General features: G+C 28.0%; 1 protein-coding gene across 14 annotated transcripts in view; it reads right to left on the bottom strand.

The window, feature by feature from the left end:
* LOC107453536 (nuclear exosome regulator NRDE2) overlaps positions 1-25,584 on the bottom strand; it is a 31,038-nt gene extending 5,454 nt beyond the window's left edge. Inside the window, exons 1-8 of one of the 14 annotated variants that reach the window (XR_011637422.1) lie at positions 25,017-25,583; positions 22,940-23,054; positions 21,078-21,159; positions 19,673-19,801; positions 9,087-9,224; positions 6,464-6,552; positions 4,185-4,256; positions 1,894-1,955 (exon numbers count right to left, since the gene is read on the bottom strand). Coding sequence is in view for 7 of the 14 variants with exons in the window: in XM_071184168.1 (XP_071040269.1) it covers positions 4,185-4,256; positions 6,464-6,529 (138 nt within the window). In the remaining 7 variants the exon portion in view is untranslated. Of the gene's footprint in view, positions 1-1,893; positions 1,970-4,184; positions 4,257-6,463; positions 6,553-9,086; positions 9,225-12,183; positions 12,313-14,575; positions 14,717-16,553; positions 16,692-19,672; positions 19,802-21,077; positions 21,160-22,939; positions 23,055-24,294; positions 24,375-24,446; positions 24,610-25,016 lie in introns of those variants that run through there. The other 13 variants (XR_011637419.1, XR_006225660.2, XR_006225657.2 and 10 more) reach the window with 13 other exon arrangements.
* Between the last annotated feature and the right edge of the window lie 290 nt (positions 25,585-25,874).

Below are 25,874 nucleotides of genomic sequence, written 5' to 3'. Positions count from 1 at the left end.
ATTTTCACGGTTGTGTTTGCTCTTGTGTTGCCATTAGCAACCGAGTCGAGACTGAGTAGCAACAGTGCAAGGAGGTGGATAATGTCGCAGACACAACTAGCACGTCAACTGTTAAATGTGTACCGCCCATCAAAGTAAATAGTTCAGATAGAAGTCGGCGTTACTCTCAAGATAGACTTGCTCAAACCTGACCTAGACTTGCTGAAGTGGGAGTTTTTTTCAAGTTAGGCGTGTTCACATCACGTCCGAAAGTCATCAATGTGGGGAGAGTAGATGCCGACCTCCAAAGTACCCCTCCATAGAATCGAGTTAACATGTCTTATAAACTAGTGAATGGGAATTATATTTTTGTAGTGGTAGATACACTACACACGTAAAAAGCTTATTACCCCCAAAAAATCTTAATCTTGGTTTCAAAATGGGAAAAACTCTTGCATTTGAAATGCAACTGTCACAAAAAAAGCAAGTCATTAAGTGATAATTTAATTGCATGATTGGAAATTGGGGAAACTTAATAGTATTATATCAAATAAGAAATCTCAAATTTAAAAACTATGGGGAAATCTGTAGAAACAAGATTGATAAAAAAAGTGGATTTACAATTAAATTTTTACAAATTATGTGCTTCAAAAACTGATTCATCAAATATGCGATTCAAAATTTACTATATAAGACAAAGTAGCATAAATAAATCAAGATTTTATTTTCTTTCAAACTTGAGTATTGTTTAAAATGTAACAAATTAAAATGCTTTTTTTGGTTCTTATTTTAAATAGAGCCAATTAATATAATTACATAAAATTGTGTATTCATATTTGTTTAACTCGGGTAACTTGATTTGCGACCAGTCATTCAAAAGTATGACTATATTTTATCCCCATAAAAATCTTATAATTTTTCATGCCTTTGCTGCTAGGACTGTATCTAGTAAAAATGAAACAATAAAAAAACTATACACATTAGAATAGTATATACACAGTATAAGTGTATGTATTTTCCCCCACTAGGGCAAAGCTAAAGCATGATTGTATAAAATTCATTTTTATTGTGTTCAGTTAAATGTCTGTTAGATTAGGCTTAATTTTTATGCTAATATCTTAATGATTGTGTTTAAGATACAGACAAATTTGAAAGAGAGTGCTGCAGATTGAGTCAGTAAAGTCTGTTACAGGGATCACAATTAAAATAATTCATCATTTTTAATACCTTAAACCCACTATACTGAACACAATTTATAGTGAACGAAATGTTCGCTACCGTGCCTCGCTACACATGCATGGTGTTATTTTTTGGAGATATAGTGAACCAAAAATGGATTGGTTTAGCATTAAAAAAAGCAGCAATCTTCCAGTATCAGGAATGTTGCAAGTCAAAGCCGATGAATATGATAAGCAATTTGGGGAGACAAATTTTATGTCCTCCAATGTCTGCTTAGACAGATTTAAAAAGCGGAATAACATAAATTGAGGAAAAATTAACGGAAGCCGGGAAGTATTTTCATATCTGATGTTGAGGATTGCTCATTGGCCAAAGATAAAGTTTTTTATTTTATTTTATTACGCAAGACGAAGAGTAATAAAAAATTAAAGTTAAAACATTTTTGTTACTACATATAATTTTTCAGGCATTTCTGTATTTCATTTTTTTGGTCATTTATTTAAATAATGTGTAATAAAAGGAGGGGGGAGGGGGATTTGGAACCATTAGTTAAAATTGCTTGCGGAAAGGTTATAGTGAACCAAAATTTCGGTCCCTTGAATGTAGTAGCTTTTGATAGAAATTTTGTATAAAATATTATAGACCTAACCAGACCCTTATAAAAATAAAGTAGGGAAAAAAACTAGTAGACAGAAAGTTCTAATTTTAAAATGATTTTACGAATAATTTTATTACCTTTTATACAAGTGTCACTTTTGAATCAACAGTACTTTGAGAAGTTCGAAAAACAGATTTTTCTGGATAAAATATACTGAGATCAATACATGTTATTAGATTATAAGAAAAACAAAACAAGGAAACAATAATATACATCAATTTTCACACAATAACCTTTTGTTTTTGATAAAATAACATTTAATTAGCATAAGAATTTTTATTAATAATTCAATAAATATCACTGATAAAAAAATTAAAATAAGTAGATGATAAGTTGAAATTTCTTATTTTTGAATTTTACATTCCTTTCTTTATTTCAGCAAATATTTACAGACAAAAACAATATTAAAAAACAATCTTCAATTAAAAAAAGAAAGAAGAAAAGTTTTATTTTGATTGTTAAAAATTGTCCGCAAAATAGATATTTCCAGAAAATAAATATTAGTATAAAAGAGGTGGTTAAGTCACATCTCTTAAAAGATATAAATTTTATTAAAATAGAAAACAAGTAGGTAGCCAAAAAGGACAAAAAATGAATATTATTTTTTATATTTTCTTAAATAAAAAAAGCTCAAAGGTTGGTCTAAGTCGTAAAATTAAAATAAATTTATTTAAAATACATAACAATGCCTAAGCAACAACCCCTTTAAAGATTGAAAAATTGAATTATTTTACTGCAGGAAACATTGTAACTTAAAAAAAAAATAAATTATTTTTTTGTTTTGAACAATAGAAGCAGATGTTTAAGAAAGACTTAGAGAAATTTCATAAGTTATTGTCACGCTTAAATATGCATAACACATTTCCTAATAATTAAAAACCAAAATATTATTTTATTTAATCCTCTTTTAATAAATAAAAATCATTAATATAATGCGTAATCTTTTTATACCACAATCCTTGAATTGAGTGCAGAATAAAATCAAATTTTAGAGATTCCCTCTACATCTGCCTAACACATTAGCATAGAATTCAAAAAACCGTTAGGTGGTTGCTAAATGTTTTGATTACATTAAAATTCTCTATTGTTTCGCACGCTTTCTTATCCACCAATACATTTGAAAACGTAAGGCTAAGGAAAAGTGTCTTGGCATTGAATTTTATCAATTAATAGCCAATACATGGATTCCTTAATTTTCCTTGGAGAAAATTATATTTTAATATATACACGACACTTACATTTTTGATTTCTTGGTGAAAGGAGGTATCCCGTGAGCTCTGCAAGCATCTGAGGCCCTTTTCAAAATTTTAATATTTAATAATTCATATATACATAAAAATGGAGATTTCTTTGGAGCTCCACATAATTTGAAAAATAAATGCATAAGTCAAAATAATTTTTGTCAAGGAAAGTTAAGGAATCCATATATTGGCTATTCATTGATTAAATTAATTGAAAAGGCTCCTTATTGTTAGCCTTACGCATTCAAATATATTGACGGAAAAAAAAGGCCTGAGAAATAATCGAGAATTTTAATGAAATCAAAACATCAGCAACCATATAACGGCTTTTGAATTCTATGATAATGTGTTAGGCAGATGTAGAGGAAATAGCTAAAAATATATTTTATTCAGCAATCAATTCAAGGTTGTGGTAAAAAAAAAAAGATAAAAAAATGAACAAAAGAGTTGTGATCGCCCTTATTACGATCACTAGTTACCCATGGGTCAAATGCTTTTTCTTTCTGGATTGACTCCATTAAACGCCACATCATTTCAAATCATCGGTTGCAAAAACTGTCTCAACGGATGTTTGTTGTCGGATTGATTTTCATATCCTGCCTATGTATGAGTTGTACAAAATACTTTTCTTTCTTCAGCATTCATATTTATATTAAAATCATCGTCAAGCAGTCATTATACGTAAATAATAAAAAGAATATAGAAATACTTTAATTTATTATGATGTAAATACATTAAAAATGCCTGCTAGTGAAAAGAAAAACAGCAGCAATCGCCTTAGCAACGCATGGGCACTGTTTACTATTACTCTTGAACACAGTTGAAAAGTGTGTGGACGCCATCAAATCCAAACCAAGACCCATATTGCTAATGGGTAATAAGATAATAATTTGGCTTTTAATGTTAGGAAATATGTTATGCATATTTCTGCACATTAGTCATATGAAGCAAAAACTCAATTTAAAAATAATTCACTTTACTTTTTTGTTTTAAAATATAACAACTACCGTAACTTCTTCCTTTTTTTTTAAATATACAAATAATTATTAAAACACAGTGTAAATACGATGTGGAATCTAGTAATATGTGGTTGATAAATTATAATTTAGTTATAAAATAACATCTACCTTATACCAACAGCAATTTTGAAGAACTCTGTAGTAAATGCTTTTGGCTTTCGCAATTTGCTTATTGGATATCTGAAAGAAAAATATCAAGGAATAATAAATTGATGGAAAAGTATTATTACAACTTTAAAACATGCATAGCTGCCAACATGTATAAGAAAAAAATCCAGTTGATTTTACGAAATAATATAAATTTCATGATAATTGTTACAAAATATACAAAATATTTTACACATAGGGAGTTTTAGGGATTTTTATAGTCATCAAAATAGCAAAACTGCACAATTTTCCAGTTATGATTTCACATTAAATAAACTTGAAATGTTACGTATTATGTTTATTCATCTTTTTGAATAGTAATAGGAATTTAATTCAGAGATAGTCAACTGAATTTTGTTAATGAGATTTACTTCATTACGCATTAGTGACACTTATTTCAAGCAAGCGATAATCTGCACAAAAATTCTATTTCTATAGGGACTTTTTAAGGAAACTTACACTATTTTAGGGAATTTTCTAAAATGTACAAAAACCAGGAGAATTTTTATAAAATCAGGAGAAACTGGAAAAATCCAGTAGAGTTGGGCAGCTATGAACATGTAAAAATTAACTTATGTGATAACTAAATTATTTTAATGCACACATATTGAGATATTACTAGATCGAATGATGATTATTCACAAGTACAAAAGCTTAAAATGTGGCAGCAGTTCAAAAATATATAAGAAATTCCCTTTTCTTTCCGTACTATATCTCATCTGAATAACATAACATACAGTTACTGCAAAAAATTTGACTTGAAGAACAATTAACCCCTTGCCAGTGTCGCCCGAACTGACTACGGGCAAGAGAAAAATTAACGTTTCTATCTTGTGAAGCCCGAGCTGAGTTTGTTTTTAATTTAGGATGCTTAATTCACTATTTTCCTAACAGATGGCAATAGTGGTTCTAGTTTTTCATGGATTATGACTTCATTCCAGGGAGGGAAATGTGGGTGGGGTTTGGGGATATACCATACTGTAAAAAATTTGTAAAATTTATGTACTGAAAATCATTTTGTTGTGTTTTGATATTATATTATACTAGTAATATTATATTTAGCATCAAAATTTTGTTTCATTTGCTCTAATTGAATAAGATGTGCGTGCAATCCATTACTTTTTTATGAGTATGTAAAAATTATAAATACTATAGTTATTGCGTTTAAAAATTTATTTTTGCAATAAAAAACCATTTTCTAACTTTTATAGTACTATAAATAAAAGAATTAAACCGTCAAAATTTTTTTTTCCATTTTTCTGAAATAATTATAATATTTTGTATCAAAATACAGAAAAACCGAAGACATTGTTGTTCTTTATAAAGAAGCGGATGATCACGCCTTTGCACGTTCTGGACATTTTCAAGTATCCAATAGACATATATGATTTTAGGAATTTATTTAAAATGTTTTTCGAAACATGAACAAGTGTAAATCAAAAAGTCATTGGAAACATTTAAAAAAATAATTAATTTGAAATTAAAATATATGCTTTTTTATACCTCCTATTTTATGTTCTTAATATGTTCCATAATGATTATTTTTTTTTCTTCAAAAAATATTTATTTAAGAGTACCGGATCTTAAATGATTTGAATTTGGGAGAGTCATTAAAATAAAAATTAGCACAATAACTATTAACTTGTCTGGGAAGTAAAGGTGGTCTGTGCACAGTAATGACCCTATTGTCACCTGTCAAGTGTCCAATTTTTAAGGGGAATGAAACTAAAATATTCAGTTTGATACGTTTTAAACACTTCCCTTCTGAAAAAAAATATTCCACCAGCAAAATTTTTAAATTTTTTTTATTCCTTGCTTTGTTTTAAATAAGTTAAATTTAAATTGATGAAAATTCATTCAATTTTTTTTATGTATTTTAAATATTAAGGGGGGGGGACTTTTTGAGATTTCGAATTACTGAAGGTGACAACTATCTACCATTCATTGCATCAACAACGCCTATGATTATAACCATAATTCTATTGGTCTTGAAATTGTAAAGCTTTAACGTCTATGATCCCTCCTGCCCACAAAAAAATGGTGTAGGGATAGTCCAAAATAACTATTAAAAACAAGAATAAAAAAAATGTTTAGTAATAACTAATACTAGAAGGATACAATAAAACACGAAATTTTTTTAAAAGGAGTATTGAATCATTATGTACATATTATGGAGCAAAGAAAAGATAGAAGAAAAACATGGATTTTTAATTGAAAACAAACATAAAAAGAAATTCTACTTTAAATTTCAGGTAGGATTCAGTGGATGTCAACATTCTTTCATACAAGGCTCGGATTTTCCACATTATCTCAAGACTAAATGAACTATCTGTAGCAAGAAATGTTAACAAAAAATGTTAAAAATACAGCACAATATACCACTAATTAAGTATAAACACACACATACACAAAAAAAACATTATCCCAAGACTAAATGACCACAATATAGCACAAGTATAAACACACACACACAAACACAAAATTTTAATCTTCAAAATAAAATAAAAAGTTTACAATGCTTGTACTAAAAATAAATATATCAAAACTTTTTATAGTGAAATATAACCAACTTTTTTTTTCAATTTCTTTTTTTGTAATATTAAAATGCAAATTAATTTATTTTTAAGGAAAAAAAATTGTATTTCTGATGTATGGAGGGTTTTCTCAAATTCTTCTTATACCAAAAATTTTTTTAACCCATATTTTACCACATTTAAAAACAATTTAAATTTTTTGAAAAAAATTCCCTCACATGCTATTTAAACAAGTAAAACATCACATTCAAGTAACTGTCCAAAACTTTAATGGTCTAGCATATACAAGCTGTCCTATCCAATCCACTACGAAATATTTTGCAATCAAGCCTCTTTGGTTAACTCAAATGTAATATTAAAGGCTTGGGGTTAATAAATTTCAAAGCAAATTTATAATTTTCTTCTTGTAATTATTTCAAATTAAATTTTAATTCACGTCAAATAAAATAGTAAAAAATAGCTATTTTCAAAAATCTAAAAAAAAAAAATATACAAAAAACTAAATAGTATTAGTCATAAAATAAGTTTAATTAATGTTAATCTATCTAAATTTTATTTTAGAAGTGAAAAATAATTGAATATAACAATACCGGCAGTAAAAATTAAACAAATTGTTGCTGTCCTCCATATAGGACGATGGTAAAATACGGGTTAACGCTTTCTTTTAAAACTTATATAAAATTCCATTCAAATTCTGAAATGAGCCCTCAATTCAAAAATAATTCTCTTTAATGCTAATTTATTAAGATATAGATCTGTAAAGTGTAAACATTAAGACACATATTACAACTCACTTAGCGATTTTGTATATAACAATTCGGTTATTTATCAGAGTTCTCTAGCAAGGGCGCCACAAACTCATACTTTTGGGAGGGGAGAAATTATCCCTTCAATGAATGAAGTTCCTAATTTAACCAAATCATAAATAGATTTTACTCATTGAATTTTTCTAAAAAAGGGGTCCACACTTGATTCATTTATAAAGCTTTCTTAATGATTTGACAATTTTGATGTGGCTATTCTAACTGTACCTTTATTTATTTTTCTTATTTGTGGTCATTTTCTTATCATGTCTTATTTTGTGTACTTTTAAGTCATTACTAAGACTTACTTTGTGATTATTTGTCATTTATTTTTCTTTGCATATATATATCAATTTTTCTAATTGCTTTTTCTTATTTGATTTTCCATTATGGGGCCTCGGTTTTACCTCTGACAACAGAGAGGCTCTTGTGCGTGTTAGCAGGTAGTGCGTCCCCTGATGAAGTGCTGTCCTGCTAACACACATATCTCAATTTTTTTTTCCTTCTGGAATTGTTTTTCTGATTTTATAAATTAAAATAAAAAAGTTGGATTTAGCTGCTGTAGACGTTTTTCCATTTCGATTTATTATTTTAAATGCTACTTACTTATTTTGTCTTTTTTCTGAATTTGTAAATTAGTTTCATTCTTGGATTAGATCATAAATAGGTGTGTTATTCATTTACTTCAATAAAAAATATCATGCTTCTAATATTTGCATTAGATGAAATGCATCAATATATTACTGATTTATCAATTTTATATCTGCTTATACTTGCAAATTAGCTGCAATTTGTCAGTGAGTAAGATATTAAACTGTTATGAAGAACTAGGGTGCAATTATTAATGGCAACTTGAAGCCCTTCAGATTGATGGGTACCAGCTTGTCAAAAAAGAAATGGTACCAGCTTGTTTGGGAAGTAAAGATGACCTGTGTACAATACTGACTACATTGCCACAATTAGGCTGTTGATCACACAAGTAAGGGGCCTTAACCTTCCTGGCCACAATGAGATGTTGCTTTATCGTTTTCTAGTAACATACCATTTCATAAGTAAATAAAAGAGAAATAAATTAATTTGCAGCTAAGATGAAGGCATAATTTTTCAATATCCTATAATTCAAATAACAAATTATTTTGTGTCAGCAAATCGCATCAATACCAAATAGAAAGATAGATAAAGCATGGGAGTTCTGTGACTTATTATTGACAAGTTTATTTTACATGATATTTTATACATAAATATTACCTCAAATCCTTCTGGTCTTTGTGTTGGTTATCTACATCTTAATGTAACGTAAAAGCAATTTTACGAATATAAACATTTAAAAACAAGTAAAAAGCAATATGGGCTAGTTCCGTTAGCTAGGTGTTTAAATTATTTTTATTTATTTATTTTTTACACACAGACAAAACACACCAAAAAATAAATAATAAAAAGTATATTTGAATTCAATTGCACCTGGCAAGCAGAAAAGTACCCAATATTCTAAATAAATAAGAGAAATTATGCATTAAAACTTTTACCGAAGTCTTCATTAGTAGAGTCATCAGGGGTATTTTGTTTGCAAACTAGAGAATGTCGTAAGTTCTGAAGCTACAAGAAATATCCAAGAATGTGGCTGGATTTGAGTGGAGGATCTCTCCAGAAATTTGGCAAAAAATCTAGATGAGTAAGGAAAAGAAAAGTTTACAATAATGCTAAACTATATTTCAGTTAATAAAAAGAAGAAAATAAGCAAGCGGTTTAAACAGACAAGGAATAACTTGGAGGAAAAAAAAACCCCTTTTTATTTATCATCAGAGCTTAAAATTCCATTATTGGTCCAAGTACACATTCAAACAAGCATATAAAAGTTGGTTATACAAGGTACGTAGCAAGATCTTTTCAACAAAAAATAAGCACCTTTTAAGTATTTTTTAAGCACTCAAAAATATTTTAAATCACTTTCCAAAACAAAATAATTCATAATTAGGATCTGTGCCGTAATAAAAACTATTTCTCTCATATCGTTTAAAGAAATGTAAAATTCAAAAACATTTTCAAAAACTTCACATAATCTTGATAAAATAACTAGTTTCTGACAAATATTGCAGAAAAAATTGTGAAAATCTTGCATTTTTTGTAATTTAGAACGCAATCAATATGGCAAAGAAAAAATCTCTTTTTAAAAGACAGAAAATTAAGCACTTTTTACAAAACTCGAATAAAAAAAGCACATTCAAAGGCTTTTAAAAAACGAAAATAAAATTAAATAGGATAGTCCAGTTTCTTCGATTAATGTCTTCTTACTTAAGTAACTTCTAATAGTCTCTAAAAAATAAATTCAGATTTAATCTTTTGAATGTTCAATGATGAAAAGGTTAAGTCTATAATAATAATGTAAGCACAAATTAATAAATAAGTTCTTAAATTTAGTTAACAACATAAAAACAAATAATTAATAAAAAATACATAAATACTACGATTAGTCGGATTTTACTATTATGAAAATAATGCATTCCAATATATACGACTTTTCACCTATGTGGCAGAATTTTTTTCTGCTTTCTGCGACACACCTCTCTAATACTAATATCTTCCTGCAAGATGCTTAAAAATAACAAATATACATGTTACTTATTTGAAGTAAGAGAAGCGTTAACTTCAAAATAAAAAATAAAAAAAAAATCGAATCAAATAATTTTTTTAATCGAATATGTAATATTTTCTTATTCAAATATTATGGGAAATATTCTCGTCTTTTGTAATTAATCATCAGATTAATTAAAATAAAAAAAATCGCGAAATCTGTAGCAGTAAGTACCGAAAAAAAAATCGACAACGGAATTCAGGGAATCGGACTCTTCAAAAAGAGGGTACTAAACGTGTTTTCATTTCGAGATTCAGTAGCTTTAATAAATAAAATTGTATTAAAAATATCGGATTTTAATAGCTATGTGGAAATCAGTAGTAATAACTACATGAAAAAACTGAACAAAAATTTCTACAGAAAAAAAATCCAAATGTTCTATTTCATTATTCTTTATTTTTCATTATTCTCAAATGAGAATAGAAAAATCACAAGAATTTTTTCCACTCCGATGCACGAGAAAGGAGTCTTCTGAATAATTCAGAAGAAAATATAAAATATTTCGAAAGAAGAAAAATGTTTTACTTCCCAAAGGAAAAATATTTGTGCAAGAACGTGGTTATGTTCTGCAACAATGTCGCCACGGGGCTTTCCACTACATTGCTGCCTATTGAAGAGATTAAAAAATCACAATATTTCAAAATCCACGAGAGGATTAATAATGAAGATATAAATTTGTTTCATTAGCTTTAAAATATTATTGAAAATTATGCATTTTAACACGGTGAACCATCCATTTATATTAATGAATGATTAATTTTTGAAATCATATTATGATGTGCATAGATAGTTAATTTTTGCAGGGATGAAATTGTTTTTCATTACACATATGGAGAAGTAGGATTTATGATCGAACACACTAGTTTGTATTATGTTACAGACACCTATATTTTTATACCAAATGATGATACAAATTTTGTAATAAATCAATAATTAACCAAAAACAATTAAATTAAGAAACTTTTGAACACAAAGTATTGATTCTTTATACACCGTTTTATCAAATGACAATATTTTATTGAATTTTTTAGATATATTGCATTTATTAATGTAGATGTAAAGTAGAATAAAAGATTTCGTATGAAACATTTAATTAGCTTTATTTGTACAGCTTATTTTAGAAACAGGAGCTTTTGTGCCGACTGATAGGTAAGCATACAGTCACAACTTTTTAATTCTCCAACTGCAGATTGAAAAATACCATTTTAATTTTCACATCAAAAATAAAATATCATGTTCATAAACCGAAAAATTGAGAGATAGAAAAACTCACTCTTCAATACAGTCTGCCATTAGTGCGATCCTTCAGACTGGACTTTCAATTTTAATAATCACATTTAATTTTCAACTATATTAATATTATTACAACCTAGTATACTTTACACAGTGGATTTGTTGGCATTGGCAATGTTAGAGAAGACAATAAAGTTTGTAGTCTGTAGTTGTAGATTTGGTTAGACATTTTTTTTAAACAGTAGAGTTTTACTTTTGCTGTTTTAGTGCCACTGCCTCGTACACATTTGCCCAGCATACCAATAGTTTGGCGACAAGCTGTGGTGACATTTTCTAAAAATCACACCAAACTTGTAGCGTATACTAGGATTTTACTGATATTATTCGACAAAAGATAATTTTTTTTATTGTTGGTTACATAACACCACTAATTTCAAAACAAATTACAAGACAATTATCATCATAAAAAATTTGTTTTGCATAAAATAAATAGTATTTTGCAGTATTTCATGAGCTTGAGAAAAACTCTCCCAGACTAACAAATTGTATTTTTTATACACTAAATTTCAACACTAATTTGATAAATTTCATTCCCTAATGAAATGTTTTAAAATACAATTTCAGTAAAAACTTAACAATCATAAGCATATTTTCCCGAATGGAACTGATCTACAGCTGTTTTAAAAGAATTATACACTTACACATAACAACTGTATTAAGGTATTTTAAAAAGAAAAGGAAATTTATATTAGTTATACTTTTCTGGAACTACAAATGTTTCACTAGTTGTATTTGGAGTAACACTTTTGTGTTTAGCTTTTTTCTTCTTCATATGCTTGATTTTCTTGCGTGCTCTAACATGTTCAGAATCACAATCTACAGTTTTCCTACAAAAAGTCATAAAAAAAATACAAAATTTTATTTAGAAAAAGAATAAAAAACTTTATACCTTAAAAATAAAAACTAATTATGCTACAAAATCCGGTGAAAAATCTTTAAAAAACAACAACAACATAATATGCTCAAGTGATTTGTATGAATGATATTGAGTTAGAAATAAAAACTATAAAAATTAAATCTTCATTAACTTATTAACATATCAGATAATGAAAGATCAGATAATAAAAGATTAATTTTCTTTTTCATTAAAAATATGTAGTGTAAATTAAATAGTTTCTTTCTCAGAGATTTTTTTCCTTCATTTTTTAAATTAAAAATTGGATCATTTTTTAAATTTAAATAATTGGTAAGCAAACGTTCTATCCCCTAAGCCATCACAGCTCTTACTGTATTATTTATAACTTTAAAAAAAAAATTATCATGTTCTCTCCAACAATGGTACACTTGCTTTGCAAATTCAATCCATCTTTGTTTTTTTTTCAAGTGTAACAGCAAAACAGTTTAATTTTTCAATGATTTTTCTGTAGAAAATAATTTAAACATTTAAATTTGTAGAAGGAATGAGGATGGATGGATAAACAAGTTTTCAAATTCCAACACATTCTAGTTTTTTAGATATGTAGGTTTGATAATAACAGAACAGACATAGNTGACTTCGGGCAGGACAAAAATTAACGTTTCTATTTTGTGAAGCCCAAGCTGAGTTTGTTTCTACTTTAGGATGCTAAATTCACTATTTTCCTAACAGATGACAATAGTGGTTCTAGTTTTTCATGGATTACAACTTCATTCCAGGGAGGGAAATGTGGGTGGGGTTTGGGGATATACCATACTGTAAAAAATTTGTAAAATTTATGTATTGAAAATCATATTGTTGTGTTTTGATATTATATTATACTAGTTATATCATATTTAGCATCAAAATTTTGTTTCATTTGCTCTCATTGAATAAGATGTGCATGTAATCCATTACTTTTTTATGTGTATGTAAAAATTATAAATACTATAATTATTGCATTTAAAAATTTATTTTTGCAATAAAAAACCATTTTCTAACTTTTATAGTACTATAAATAAAAGAATTAAACCGTCAAATTTTTTCCCCATTTTTCTGAAATATATGTCACTGTTAAGGGGCTAAAGAACACAAAATTCAAGTGTTTGCCAGGGGAAACGTTGATAGATAGTGTAATTCAAAATTTTAAAATCAGATTTATGAATACCGTTAATTCATTAACATATAATAACAAGTCTGATCAGATTCAGCTAGGTTTCATATAATATTTTGTATCAAAATACAGGAAAACCGAAGACATTGTTGTTCTTTGTAAAGAAGTGGATGATCAAATGCCTTTGCACATTCTCGACATTTTCAAGTATCCAATAGACATAAATGACTTTAGGGATTTATTTAAAATGTTTTTCGAAACATGAACAAGTGTAAATCAAAAAGTCATTGGAAACATTTAAAAAAATAATTAATTTAAAATTAAAATATATGCCTTTTTATACCTCCTATTTTAAATTCTTAATATGTTCTATAATGATTATTTTTTTTCTTCAAAAATATTTATATAAGAGTACCGGATCTTAAATGATTTGAATTTGGGAGAGTCATTAAAATAAAAATTAACACAATAACTATTAATTTGTCTGGGAAGTAAAGGTGGCCTGTGCACAGTAATGACCCTATTGTCACTTGTCACATGTCCAATTTTTAAGGGGAATGAAACTAAAATATTCAGTTAGATAAGTTTTAAACACTTCCCTTCTGAAAAAAAAATATTCCACCTGCAAAATGTTTACATTTTTTTGATTCCTTACTTTGTTTTAAATAAGTTAAATTTAAACTAATGAAAATTCATTTAATTTTTTTATGTATTTTAAATATTAGGGGGGGGGGGGGCTTTCTGGGATTTCGAATTACTGAAGGTGACAACTATCTACCATTCATTGCACCAACAACGCCTATGATTATAACCATAATTCTATTTGTCTTGAAATTGTAAAGCCTTAACCTCTATAATTCCTCCTGTCTACAAAAAAAAGGTGCAGGTATAGTCCAAAATAACTATTAAAAACAAGAATAAAAAAAAATGCTTACTAATAACTAGTACTAGAAGGATACAATAAAACACACAATTTTTTTTAAAGGAGTATTAAATCATTATGTACATATTATAGAGCAAAGAGAAGATACAAGAAAAACATGGATTTTTAATTGAAAACAAACATAAAAAGAAATCCTACTTCAAATTTCAGGTAGGACCTCCATAAAAGAGAGATATAATAACATAATGGCGATGTCAGCATTCTTTACTCGACTACGATGTCTACATTCTTTATACAAGACTCGGATTTTCCACATTATCCCAAGACTAAGTGAACTATCTGTAGCAAGAAATGTTAACAAAAAATGTTAAAAATACAGCACAATATAGCACTAATTAAGTATAAACACACACATACACACAAAAAAACATTATCCCAAAGCTAAATGACCTATCTGTAGCAAGAAATGATAAAAATATAGCATATAGCACTATTTAAATATAAACATACAAACAAAAAAAAACATTAACCCAAGACTAAATGACCACAATATAGCACAAGTATATATATATATAAAAAAATAAATAAATAAAAAACACACACACACAAAAAAAAAAATTTTAATCTTCAAAATAAAATAAAAAGTTCATTTTTAAAGAAAGTTCAAATATAAAAAGTTTACAATGCTTGTACTAAAAATAAATATATCGAAACTTTTTATAGTGAAATATAACCAACTTTTTTTTTTCAATTTCTTTTTTTGTAATATTAAGATGCAAATTAATTTATTTAAGGAAAAAAAATTGTATTTCTGATGTATGGAGGGTTTTCTCAAATTCTTGTTATACCCACAATTTTTTTAACCCATATTTTACCGCATTAAAAAAAAACTTATTTTGTGTACTTTCAAGTCTTATTTTGTGTACTTTTAAGTCATTACTAAGACTTACTTTGTGATTGTTTGTCATTTATTTTTCTTTGCATTTATATATAAATTTTTCTAATTGTTTTTTCTTATTTGATTTTCCATGATGGGGCCTCGGTTTTACCACTGACAACAGAGAGGCTCTTGTGCGTGTTAGCAGGTAGTGTGTCCCCTCATGATGTACTGTCCTGCTAACACACATATCTCAAATTTTTTATAATTTTTGTTTTCTGCTAGAATTGTTTTTCTGATTTTATAAATTAAAATAAAACAAAGTTGTATTTAGCTGCTGTAGGCGTTTTTTTATTTTGATTTATTATTTTAAATGTTACTTACTTATTTTATCTTTTTCTGAATTTGTAAATTAGTTTCATTCTTGGATTAGATCATAAATAGGTGTGTTATTCATTTACTTCAATAAAAAATATCATGCTTCTAATATTTGCATTAGATGAAATGCATCAATATATTACTGATTTATCAATTTTATATCTGCTTATACTTGCAAATTAGCTGCAATTTGTCAGTGAGTAAGATATTAAACTGTTATGAAGAACTAGGGTGCAATTATTAATGGCAACTTGAAGCCCTTCAGATTGATGGGTACCAGCTTGTCAAAAAAGAAATGGTACCAGCTTGTTTGGGAAGTAAAGATGACCTGTGTACAATACTGACTACATTGCCACAATTAGGCTGTTGATCACACAATTAAGGGTCCTTAACTTCCCTGGCCACAAAAAGATGTTGCTTCATCGTTTTCTAGTAACATACCATTTCATAAGTAAATATAAAAAAATTAATTTGCAGCTAAGATGAAGGCATAATTTTTCAATATCCTATAATTCAACTAACAAATTATTTTGTGTCAGCAAATCGCATCAATACTAAATAGAAAGATAGATAAAGCATGGGAGTTCTGTGACTTATTATTGACAAGTTTATTTTACATGATATTTTATTCATAAATATTACCTCAAATCCTTCTGGTCTTTGTGTTGGTTATCTACATCTTAATGCAACGTAAAAGCAATTTTACGAATATAAACATTTAAAAGCAAGTAAAAAGAAAATATGGGCCAGTTCCGTTAGCTAGGTGCTTAAATTATTTTTATTTATTTATTTTTTACACACAGACAAACTACCCCAAAAAATAAATAATAAAAAGTATATTTGAATTCAATTGTACCTGGCAAGCAGAAAAGTACCCAATATTCTAAATAAATAAGAGAAATTATGCATTAAAACTTTTACCGAAGTCTTCTTTAGTAGAGTCATCAGGGGTATTTTGTTTGCAAACTAGAGAATATCGTAAGTTCTGAAGCTATAAGAAATATCCAAGAATGTGGCTGGATTTGAGTGGAGGATCTTTCCAGAAATTTGGCAAAATATCTAGACGAGTAACGAAAAGAAAAGTTTACTATAATGCTAAACTATATTTCAGTTAATAAAAAGAAGAAAATAAGCAAGTGGTTTAAATAGCGAGTGACAAGGAATAACTTGGAGGAAAAAAAACCTTTTTATTTATCATCAGGACTTAAAATTCCATTATTGGTCCAAGTACACATTCAAACAAGCATATAAAAGTTAGTTATACAAGGTGCGTAGTGAGATTTCTTTAACAAAAAATAAGCACCTTTTAAGTATTTTTTAAGAACTCAAAAATATTTTAAATCACTTTCCAAAGCAAAATAATTCATAACTAGGATCTGTGCCGTAATAAAAACTATTTCTCTCATATTGTTTAAAGAAATGTCAATAAAATTCAAAAACATTTTCAAAAACTTCACATAATCTTGATAAAATAACTAGTTTCTGATAAATATGGCAGAAAAAATTGTGAAAATCTTGCATTTTTTGTAATTTAGAACTACAGTCAATACGGCAAAGAAAAAATCTCTTTTTAAAAGATAGAAAATTAAGCACTTTTTACAAAACTTGAATAAAAAAAACACCTTCAAAGGCTTTTAAAAAACGAAAATAAAATTAAATAGGATAGTCCAGTTTCTTTGATTAATGTCTTCTTACTTAAGTAACTTCTAATAGTCTCTAAATAATAAATTCAGATTTAATCATTTGAATGTTCAATGATGAAAAGGTTAAGTCTATAATAATAATGTAAGCACAAATTAATAAATAAATCCTTAAATTTAGTTAACAACATAAAAACAACTAATTAATAAAAAATACATAAATACTATGATTAGTCGGATTTTACTATTATGAAAATAATGCATTCCAATATATACAACTTTTCACCCATGTGGCAGAATTTTTTCCTGCTTTCTGCGACACACCTCTCTTATACTAATATTTTTCTGCAAGATGCTTAAAAATAACAAATATACATGTTACTTATTTGAAGTAAGAGAAGCGTTAACTTCAAAATAAATAAATTTAAAAAAAAATCGAATCAAATAATTTTTTAAACTGAATATGTAATATTTTCTTATTCTAATATTATGGGAAATATTCTCGTCTTTTGTAATTAATCATCAGATTAATTAAAATTTTAAAAAAATCGCGAAATCTGTAGCAGTAAGTACCGAAAAAAAAAGATTGACAACCAAATCCCGGGAATCGGACTCTTCAAAAAGAGGGTACTAAATGTGTTTTCATTTCGAGATTCAGTAGCTTTAATAAATAAAATCGTATTAAAAATATCGGATTTTAATAGCTATGTGGAAATCAGTAGTAATAACTACATGAAAAAACTGAACAAAAATTTCTACAGAAAAAAAATCCAAATGTTCTATTTCATTATTCTTTATTTTTCATTATTCTCAAATGAGAATAGAAAAATCACAAGAATTTTTTCCACTCCGATGCACGAGAAAGGAGTCTTCTGAATAATTCAGAAGAAAATATAAAATATTTCGAAAGAAGAAAAATGTTTTACTTCCCAAAGGAAAAATATTTGTGCAAGAACGTGGTTATGTTCTGCAACAATGTCGCCACGGGGCTTTCCACTACATTGCTGCCTATTGAAGAGATTAAAAAATCACAATATTTCAAAACTCACGAGAGGATTAATAATGAAGATATAAATTTTTTTCAATAGCTTTAAAATATTATTGAAAATTATGCATTTTAACACAGTGAACCATCCATTTATATTAATGAATGATTAATTTTTAAAATCATATTATGATGTGCATAGATAGTTAATTTTTGCAGGGAAGAAATTTTTTTTCATTACACATATGGAGAAGTAGGATTTATGATTGAACACACTAGTTTGTATTATGTTACAGACACCTATATTTTTATACCAAATGATGATACAAATTTTGTAATAAATCAACAATTAACCAAAAACAATAAAATTAAGAAACTTTTTAACACAAAATATTGATTCTTTATACACCGCTTCATCAAATGACAATATTTTATTGAATTTTTTAGATATATTGCATTTATTAATGTAGGTGTAAAGTAGAATAAAAGATTTCGTATGAAACATTTAATTAGCTTTATTTGTACAGCTTATTTTAGAAACAGGAGCTTTTGTGCCGACTGATAGGTAAGCATACAGTCACAACTTTTTAATTCTCCAACTGCAGATTGAAAAATACCATTTTAATTTTCACATCAAAAATAAAATATCATGTTCATAAACCGAAAAATTGAGAGATAGAAAAACTCACTCTTCAATACAGTCTGCCATTAGTGCGATCCTTCAGACTGGACTTTCAATTTTAATAATCACATTTAATTTTCAACTATATTAATATTATTACAACCTAGTATACTTTACACAGTGGATTTGTTGGCATTGGCAATGTTAGAGAAGACAATAAAGTTTGTAGTCTGTAGTTGTAGATTTGGTTAGAAATTTTTTTTAAACAGTAGAGTTTTACTTTTGCTCTTTTAGTGTCACTGCCTCGTACACATTTGCCCAGTATATCAATAGTTTGGCGACAAGCTGTGGTGACATTTTCTAAAAATCACGCCCAACTTGTAGCATATACTAGGATTTTACTGATATTATTCGACAAAAGATAATTTTTTTTATTGTTGATTACATAACACCACCAATTTCAAAACAAATTACAAGACAATTATCATTATAAAAAATTTGTTTTGCATAAAAAAATAGTATTTTGCAGAATTTCATGAGCTTGAGAAAAAATCTCCCAGACTAACAAATTTTATTTTTTATAGACAGTAAATTTCAACACTAATTTGATAACCCTAATGACCCATTCCCTAATGAAATGTTTTAAAATACAGTTTCAGTAAAAACTTCACAATCATAAGCATATTTTCCCAAATGGAACTGATCTACAGCTGTTTTAAAAGAATTATACACTTACACATAACAACTGTATTAAGGTATTTTTAAAAGAAAAGGAAATTCATATTAGTTATACTTTTCTAGAACTACAAATATTTCACTAGTTGTATTTGGAGTAACACTTTTGTGTTTAGCTTTTTTCTTCTTCAAATGCTTGATTTTCTTGCGTGCTCTAACATGTTCAGAATCACAGTCTACAGTTTTCCTACAAAAAGTCATAAAAAAATACAAAATTTAGTTTAAAGTAAAAAGAATAAAAAACTTTATATCTTAAAAATAAAAACTAATTATGCTACAAAATCCGGTGAAAAATCTTTAAAAATCAACAACATAATATGCTCAAGTGATTTTTATGAATATTGATTTAGAAATAAAACTATAAAAATTAAATCTTCATTAACTTATTAACAGATCAGATAATGAAAGATCAGATAATAAGAGATTAATTTTCTTTTTCATTAAAAATATGTAGTGTAAATTAAATAGTTTCTTTCTCAGATATTCTTCTAGATTTTTTTACTTCATTTTTTACATTAAAAATTGGATCATTTTTTAAATTTAAATAATTGGAAAGCAAACATTCTATCTCCTAAGCCATCACAGCTCTTACTGTATTATTTATAACTTTAAAAAAAAAATTATCATGTTCTCTCCAACAATGGTACACTTGCTTTGCAAATTCAATCCATCTTTGTTTTTTTTTCAAGTGTAACAGCAAAACAGTTTAATTTTTCAATGATTTTTCTGTAGAAAATAATTTAAACATTTAAATTTGTAGAAGGAATGAGGATGGATGGATAAACAAGTTTTCAAATTCCAACACATTCTAGTTTTTTAGATATGTAGGTTTGATAATAACAGAACAGACATAGTAAGTCTTAAAATACCTAATAATGGAAGTATAATAAATGGAAATTTTTTAAAAATTAGTTTGTTGTTTCATAATTTTGAATCCAAATTTTGGTAATTAATTTAAGTCATTTAACTTTATTTAAAGTAAGATAATTTCTTACATAGAATTAAAGTGACAAAAAATTTGCCATTCTTGAATTCGGATACAAAATAAATTTTTTTGCAACATGAATTATAAACACAAATTTGAAACAGCAGTCATGCTCACAAGCTCCCTCTACAATTTTAAAACTAGAAGAACACTATATTTGCAACAAAAACTTGATAGACACAAAATTCTGGGCTCCAACCGCCCATCAACCAGTTTGAAACAATTTCTCTAGAATATGTATTTTAAGAAACAATAATAATCTAACATTTGAATAATAAGGCAAATAAAAATTTCTAAAGTAAGTGACATCCATTGAAAAAATTCTATAGAAAAATTCAATCAATGTGATTCAATTCGGAAAATTACTACAACCTAAATAAAATTTTAAAAATATTTTCTATATCAACATTGGTTAAATATCTTTTATTTTTAAATTAATGTATTAAATATACTATTTCATATGAGAATTTATACTTACTCTAGTTTGCTGTATACTATTTCATTATTCGAGGGAGCATAACTCCTGTTGTTTAGCTACTTGGGATCAGCATTCCTGTTGTCTTTAAAGCAAATAAAATGCATAAATTACTTTAATAACAGTGGAATTCACATCAAAAGTAAGTTAGACTGGGCACGTATTAATTCCAGTCTAACAATTAATATAGATTTTTAAATGAAAAGATTTTAAAGGGATTTGTAGAATACAAATTGCCAAAATAAAATAAGCATAGGAATCTGATTGGTGCTATATTTAAAGTTTAGTATTTTTTTCACTTTGCACTAGAGCTGCACAATGGGCTATTGACGACAGTCAGGGAAATATCCCTGAGGATGATTCGAAAACATCCTAGCACAATTTTGATTCTCTGCAGAGGGGATGACACCCCTGCCCTGGTAGCCTGACGACCTGCATGCTAAGTCAAGCACTTTATGGTAGTAACGGTAAGAGTTTACGTCACCGAGTCGAGCACTTTACGGTAACAGTTTAACCTTGGTCCCTACGCAGGCTGATCAATGACCAAGTGGTCCTCCACCCCATTACTTATCGCAGTCCGTGATGTTTGACTTCGGTGTTCTACTTAGAACCATAACTTTACGATCAGCCCACTGCGGGAAGCTATGATGTGCGTACTTGATGGGAATGGAGCAATAGTTACGCATGTGTATAAGTAGAAGGGAAAAATATGCACACAAATCAGTTTAATGCAATTTCAATCAAAAAGTAGGGCAAAAATAAAAAGTTGAATAAGAATCAAACTGCTTCTATAAACAAACAAATTGAGTCACATTTTTAATTTAATTATGCTTATTAATTTATGCCCATCACTGTTTTGTCTGTATAGTTTGTCTAAAATAATAACTTCCCCAGACATTCGTCTGGACCTGTGGTGGTGACTATGGTAACGAGGTATGAATATTATGATGTCACTGTTTTGGAGTGGCTTTAGCTCGGGTTAGTCCTAAAGTGAAGCTACTCTCCCTAAAATGGGCAATTCTTGTTTCCATAGCAACAGATGGCCTCAGACTTTGTGGCGGGAGGATTCCTTAGCTTAGACAAACTACATTCCCAACTGTGATCCAATTGACACACAGCAAATCCAAGAAACATGATTTATTACATGAATACTGGGTTTGTGATATTTAGCAGAACATCCCAAGTAATATCAAAATAAATCAGGGATGAGTTTGGCAAAAAGCCAAAAATGTGTACAAAACAAATTTCATATAGAAAAAATTCCCGAGCAAGAAGTGTCTGTAAGAAGCATATACAGGGGTCTGTCCAAGACAAATTTAATACCGAACTTCACAAATTAAACTTTAGGAAATTTCACAGAATACTTTTTTCTAAATTTTATTTTTGTATCCTGTAAAAACGATAAATCCATATTTTTGTGTTGATTTTTTAATATAATTTTTAATTTTCACAAATTATGTCTAAATTTTCACAAAATAGGCACCTTTCAGAAAAACCTAGACAGACCCATGATATATCTGTAGAACAAACATGATCAATGTTTTTTTTAAAAAAAAAATAGTAAAAATATCAAACTATGAAGAAGGCTGAATAAAATTTTAAATGTTTTTTTTCTGTTTTTAATTTTGTGTGAATTTTGATCTCGATGATACGAATTCCAATGGGAAATTTTTAAAATTTAATAAAAATTTAGAATTAGTATGATTTTGTTTAATATTTACGTATAACAAACTATCACTTAAAGTAGCAATTAATTTTTTTAAATATCAGCAAAATTATTTTTCAAATATTACAATATTCAAACAACAAATTCAAACCTAAACCATTTTTCTATTAGATTAAATCAAACAATAAATAGAATATACCATCATTTTGACTTTGCGAATAATAAGCTGGGAATAGAGAAGGGTTGGATGCAGTTGTGGTGGTAATAGGGAATAATGGAAGAATCTCATTAGGATCAGAATTCATTTCAGCAATCTAAAAAATTAAAAGTTAATAAGAGGAATTAGATAATTGAGAAAAGTTCCTTAATAGTAACATTCATTTAAAACAGTCTTAAACTAAACTCATGCACTTATATCAGTGTTATCAATACAGAAAAAATGGGAGAGAATTTCTCACCCCTTCTCAAAAACAGGGTGAGATTTCAAAAAGTTAGGTGAGATTTCTAAAAACTAAAAAAAAAAAAAACACGAGTAGACTTGAAAAAAAAATATTTCTTTAATTACAATACATTTTTAACATATTACAATTTCTAAATCGTTGAATATTTTCTGCATCATCATATGGAAAATGCTCTATATCTACTTTTTCATCAGCTATTCTCATTAATCAATCTGTTACAATATTTTGTTTTAATTCGGTTTTGGGTGCTAAGTGACCTTGCAACAGATGCTGAACTATTCGGAATCACTGTAGCATTTGTGCTCACATTTTCCTATCCTCTACATCTACCAGTATAGGGTTTTCAATTATTTCTGTTTTAGAATAGTGAAGTTCGTTGAAGTTATTTCCATGTTCATACTTCTTGTTAGGTCTTCCCGCATAGTTTTCACAGACTTAAAATTTTATAAATTGCTGTAAATTGTCGATGAGGGAGTTTGTTAATTCATTAACAACTAAAAACAGAGTTAACTTTAAACAACTATGTTTAAAGTAGTTGATAAAGGACTAATTTCTTTCCTCAACGCTTGCCGTAGCTGTTTTCATGTTTTTTTCAAAATGGCGAAAAACGAATTTTTTTCCAAAATTCGAGAGATTTGAGCATTTTAAAATTAATAGAGTGCGCGAACTTCTCACGTTAATTATTTTTTAATGCGAGAAAAGAAAAAAATATGTCTTGCTCTGTAGTGAAAACACTGTATATTTTAAGTAGGTAGGTACTTTATTTATATCGCACTAGAGCTGCACAATGGGACGGTCACCTTAATTTTTTATCATATGCAGAGGGAATGGCTCCCCTGCTTTGGTACCTGCATGCAAAGTAAAGCATTTTAGGGTAGAACAGTTTAACGAGGACAATACTCTCCGTCCCTACACAGGCTGATCAAAGTGGTCACCCATTTACTGACCGCAGCCAGTGATGCTTGACTTCGGAATAATATTTTAAAATTCATAATATTGGTAAAATAAAGAAGTATATTTTAGTTTACTATTTTTCAATGCAATGAATCAAAATAAACAAATATATAATTTAAATCACGAATGCACAACCAACCTTTTTCTAATAGCAGGCTACAGAAACAAAAAAATTGCCATATTCAGGGCCAACATGAATAAGGTAATTTAACTGTAATTCTAAACACATAAAGCATATTTAGATCCTAATTTAAAGTAACATGTATCATTATAAAATTTGCAAGAAATTACTTTTCTCTGCAAGCAATGAACCCCTGTGGCTGAATCATAGCGGCATTGTCGCAGAACAATACAGACTTCTTGTGAAAAGATTTTTCTTTTCAGAAGCAAAAAAGTTGCCTTCCTTGCCTGTCAGAGGAAACAGAATGCTTGCTATTTTTTTTTCTTTTGAGAATAAAAAAATTCTGTAATGAGTTAGTTGGAATTTCAAATTTATGTTATAAAAAGTAATTCCCAAATCATAAAAATTTAAACAATATTTCACTTTAGAAATGCTTTTTAGAACATTTTATTTTATACTTTAGTAAAATATGACGTTGAGAAGGGGTTTAATTAAAAATTCAGATTTGTAACAAAAGAATCAACAAATCATTGTGGTACATTTGTCCTTTTTTAATATTTGGTAGAAATAAAATCTATTTAATATAACGAGCAAATCTGCATCAAGCAAAAAAAATTTTTTTTCAAAAAATTAACTTTAAAAATTAAAATATCCACATTTTATATAAAAATCAATTACTGTGTCAATCAAAAATCAATTTATAATAACTCAAATTCAGATCTAATAATCAGGTCAGTTACCTGTTAAAAATAGAAAAACAGCAGAGTTTAGCGAAAAAAAATTTTTTAAAAAGAGAAAAGAAACAAAACTTTACAAACTTATAAAATTAGCATGATCATATAAGTTGGATTGAAAATATATATACATTCGGATATCATATTGCAGAAGTTCAAATGGAGACAAATTTGATAACTAGCGCTATTAGGTCTCACAGTAAAATATAAGATAAGATTGATAATTACGATTTATAGACAGGGAATTTTAACAGGTAAGTTTTCAATCAGCATTATATTTTTTTTACACAGCAAAATGTACAATCACATAAGTACGGATTGTTGTGTAGAATGCAGATTGTAGAAAAGTAAGACGAGCTCTCTGAGTTAGCTTATAGCTCTGTGTTTTTATTAATGGAGCTAATGGTTGAGGCTAGGTAGCTAGGCTTGTTGTTGTTAATTTACGTCGCACTAGAGCTCACCAATCAAGGCCATTTCAATATAACGAAACGAACATCGTCTTCCACAGCGCGAGTCGACATCGGAACGTAAGAGAAGAGTCTTATATCGCTATATCGTTATCTTATATCCTTGCCAGTGTTATTATCGCTATATCGTTTTGCGCTCGTTGTCTTTACTCGACGGCTTAAATCAGATTTCTGATGCATCGCCTTGAGTCGCTGTATCGTCTTGCCGATATATGCGTTAAATCGATATGTCTCGATACATCTATTTATAGCCCAGTCCTAGTCTTAACGATCAGTTCACTTTTGATCCTGTAATCCCTAAAATTACGCTTCTTGAGTCCTTAACAATTGTGCTCAACAAGGCTAAAAATGAATATGAAGGTGGGGAATTACAGGTTCAGTATTGTCCACCAAACGT

Source organism: Parasteatoda tepidariorum, chromosome 8, assembly GCF_043381705.1.
Source record: "Parasteatoda tepidariorum isolate YZ-2023 chromosome 8, CAS_Ptep_4.0, whole genome shotgun sequence".
NCBI lineage: Eukaryota > Metazoa > Arthropoda > Arachnida > Araneae > Theridiidae > Parasteatoda > Parasteatoda tepidariorum.
This window is presented reverse-complemented; position numbering and strand designations above follow the sequence as displayed.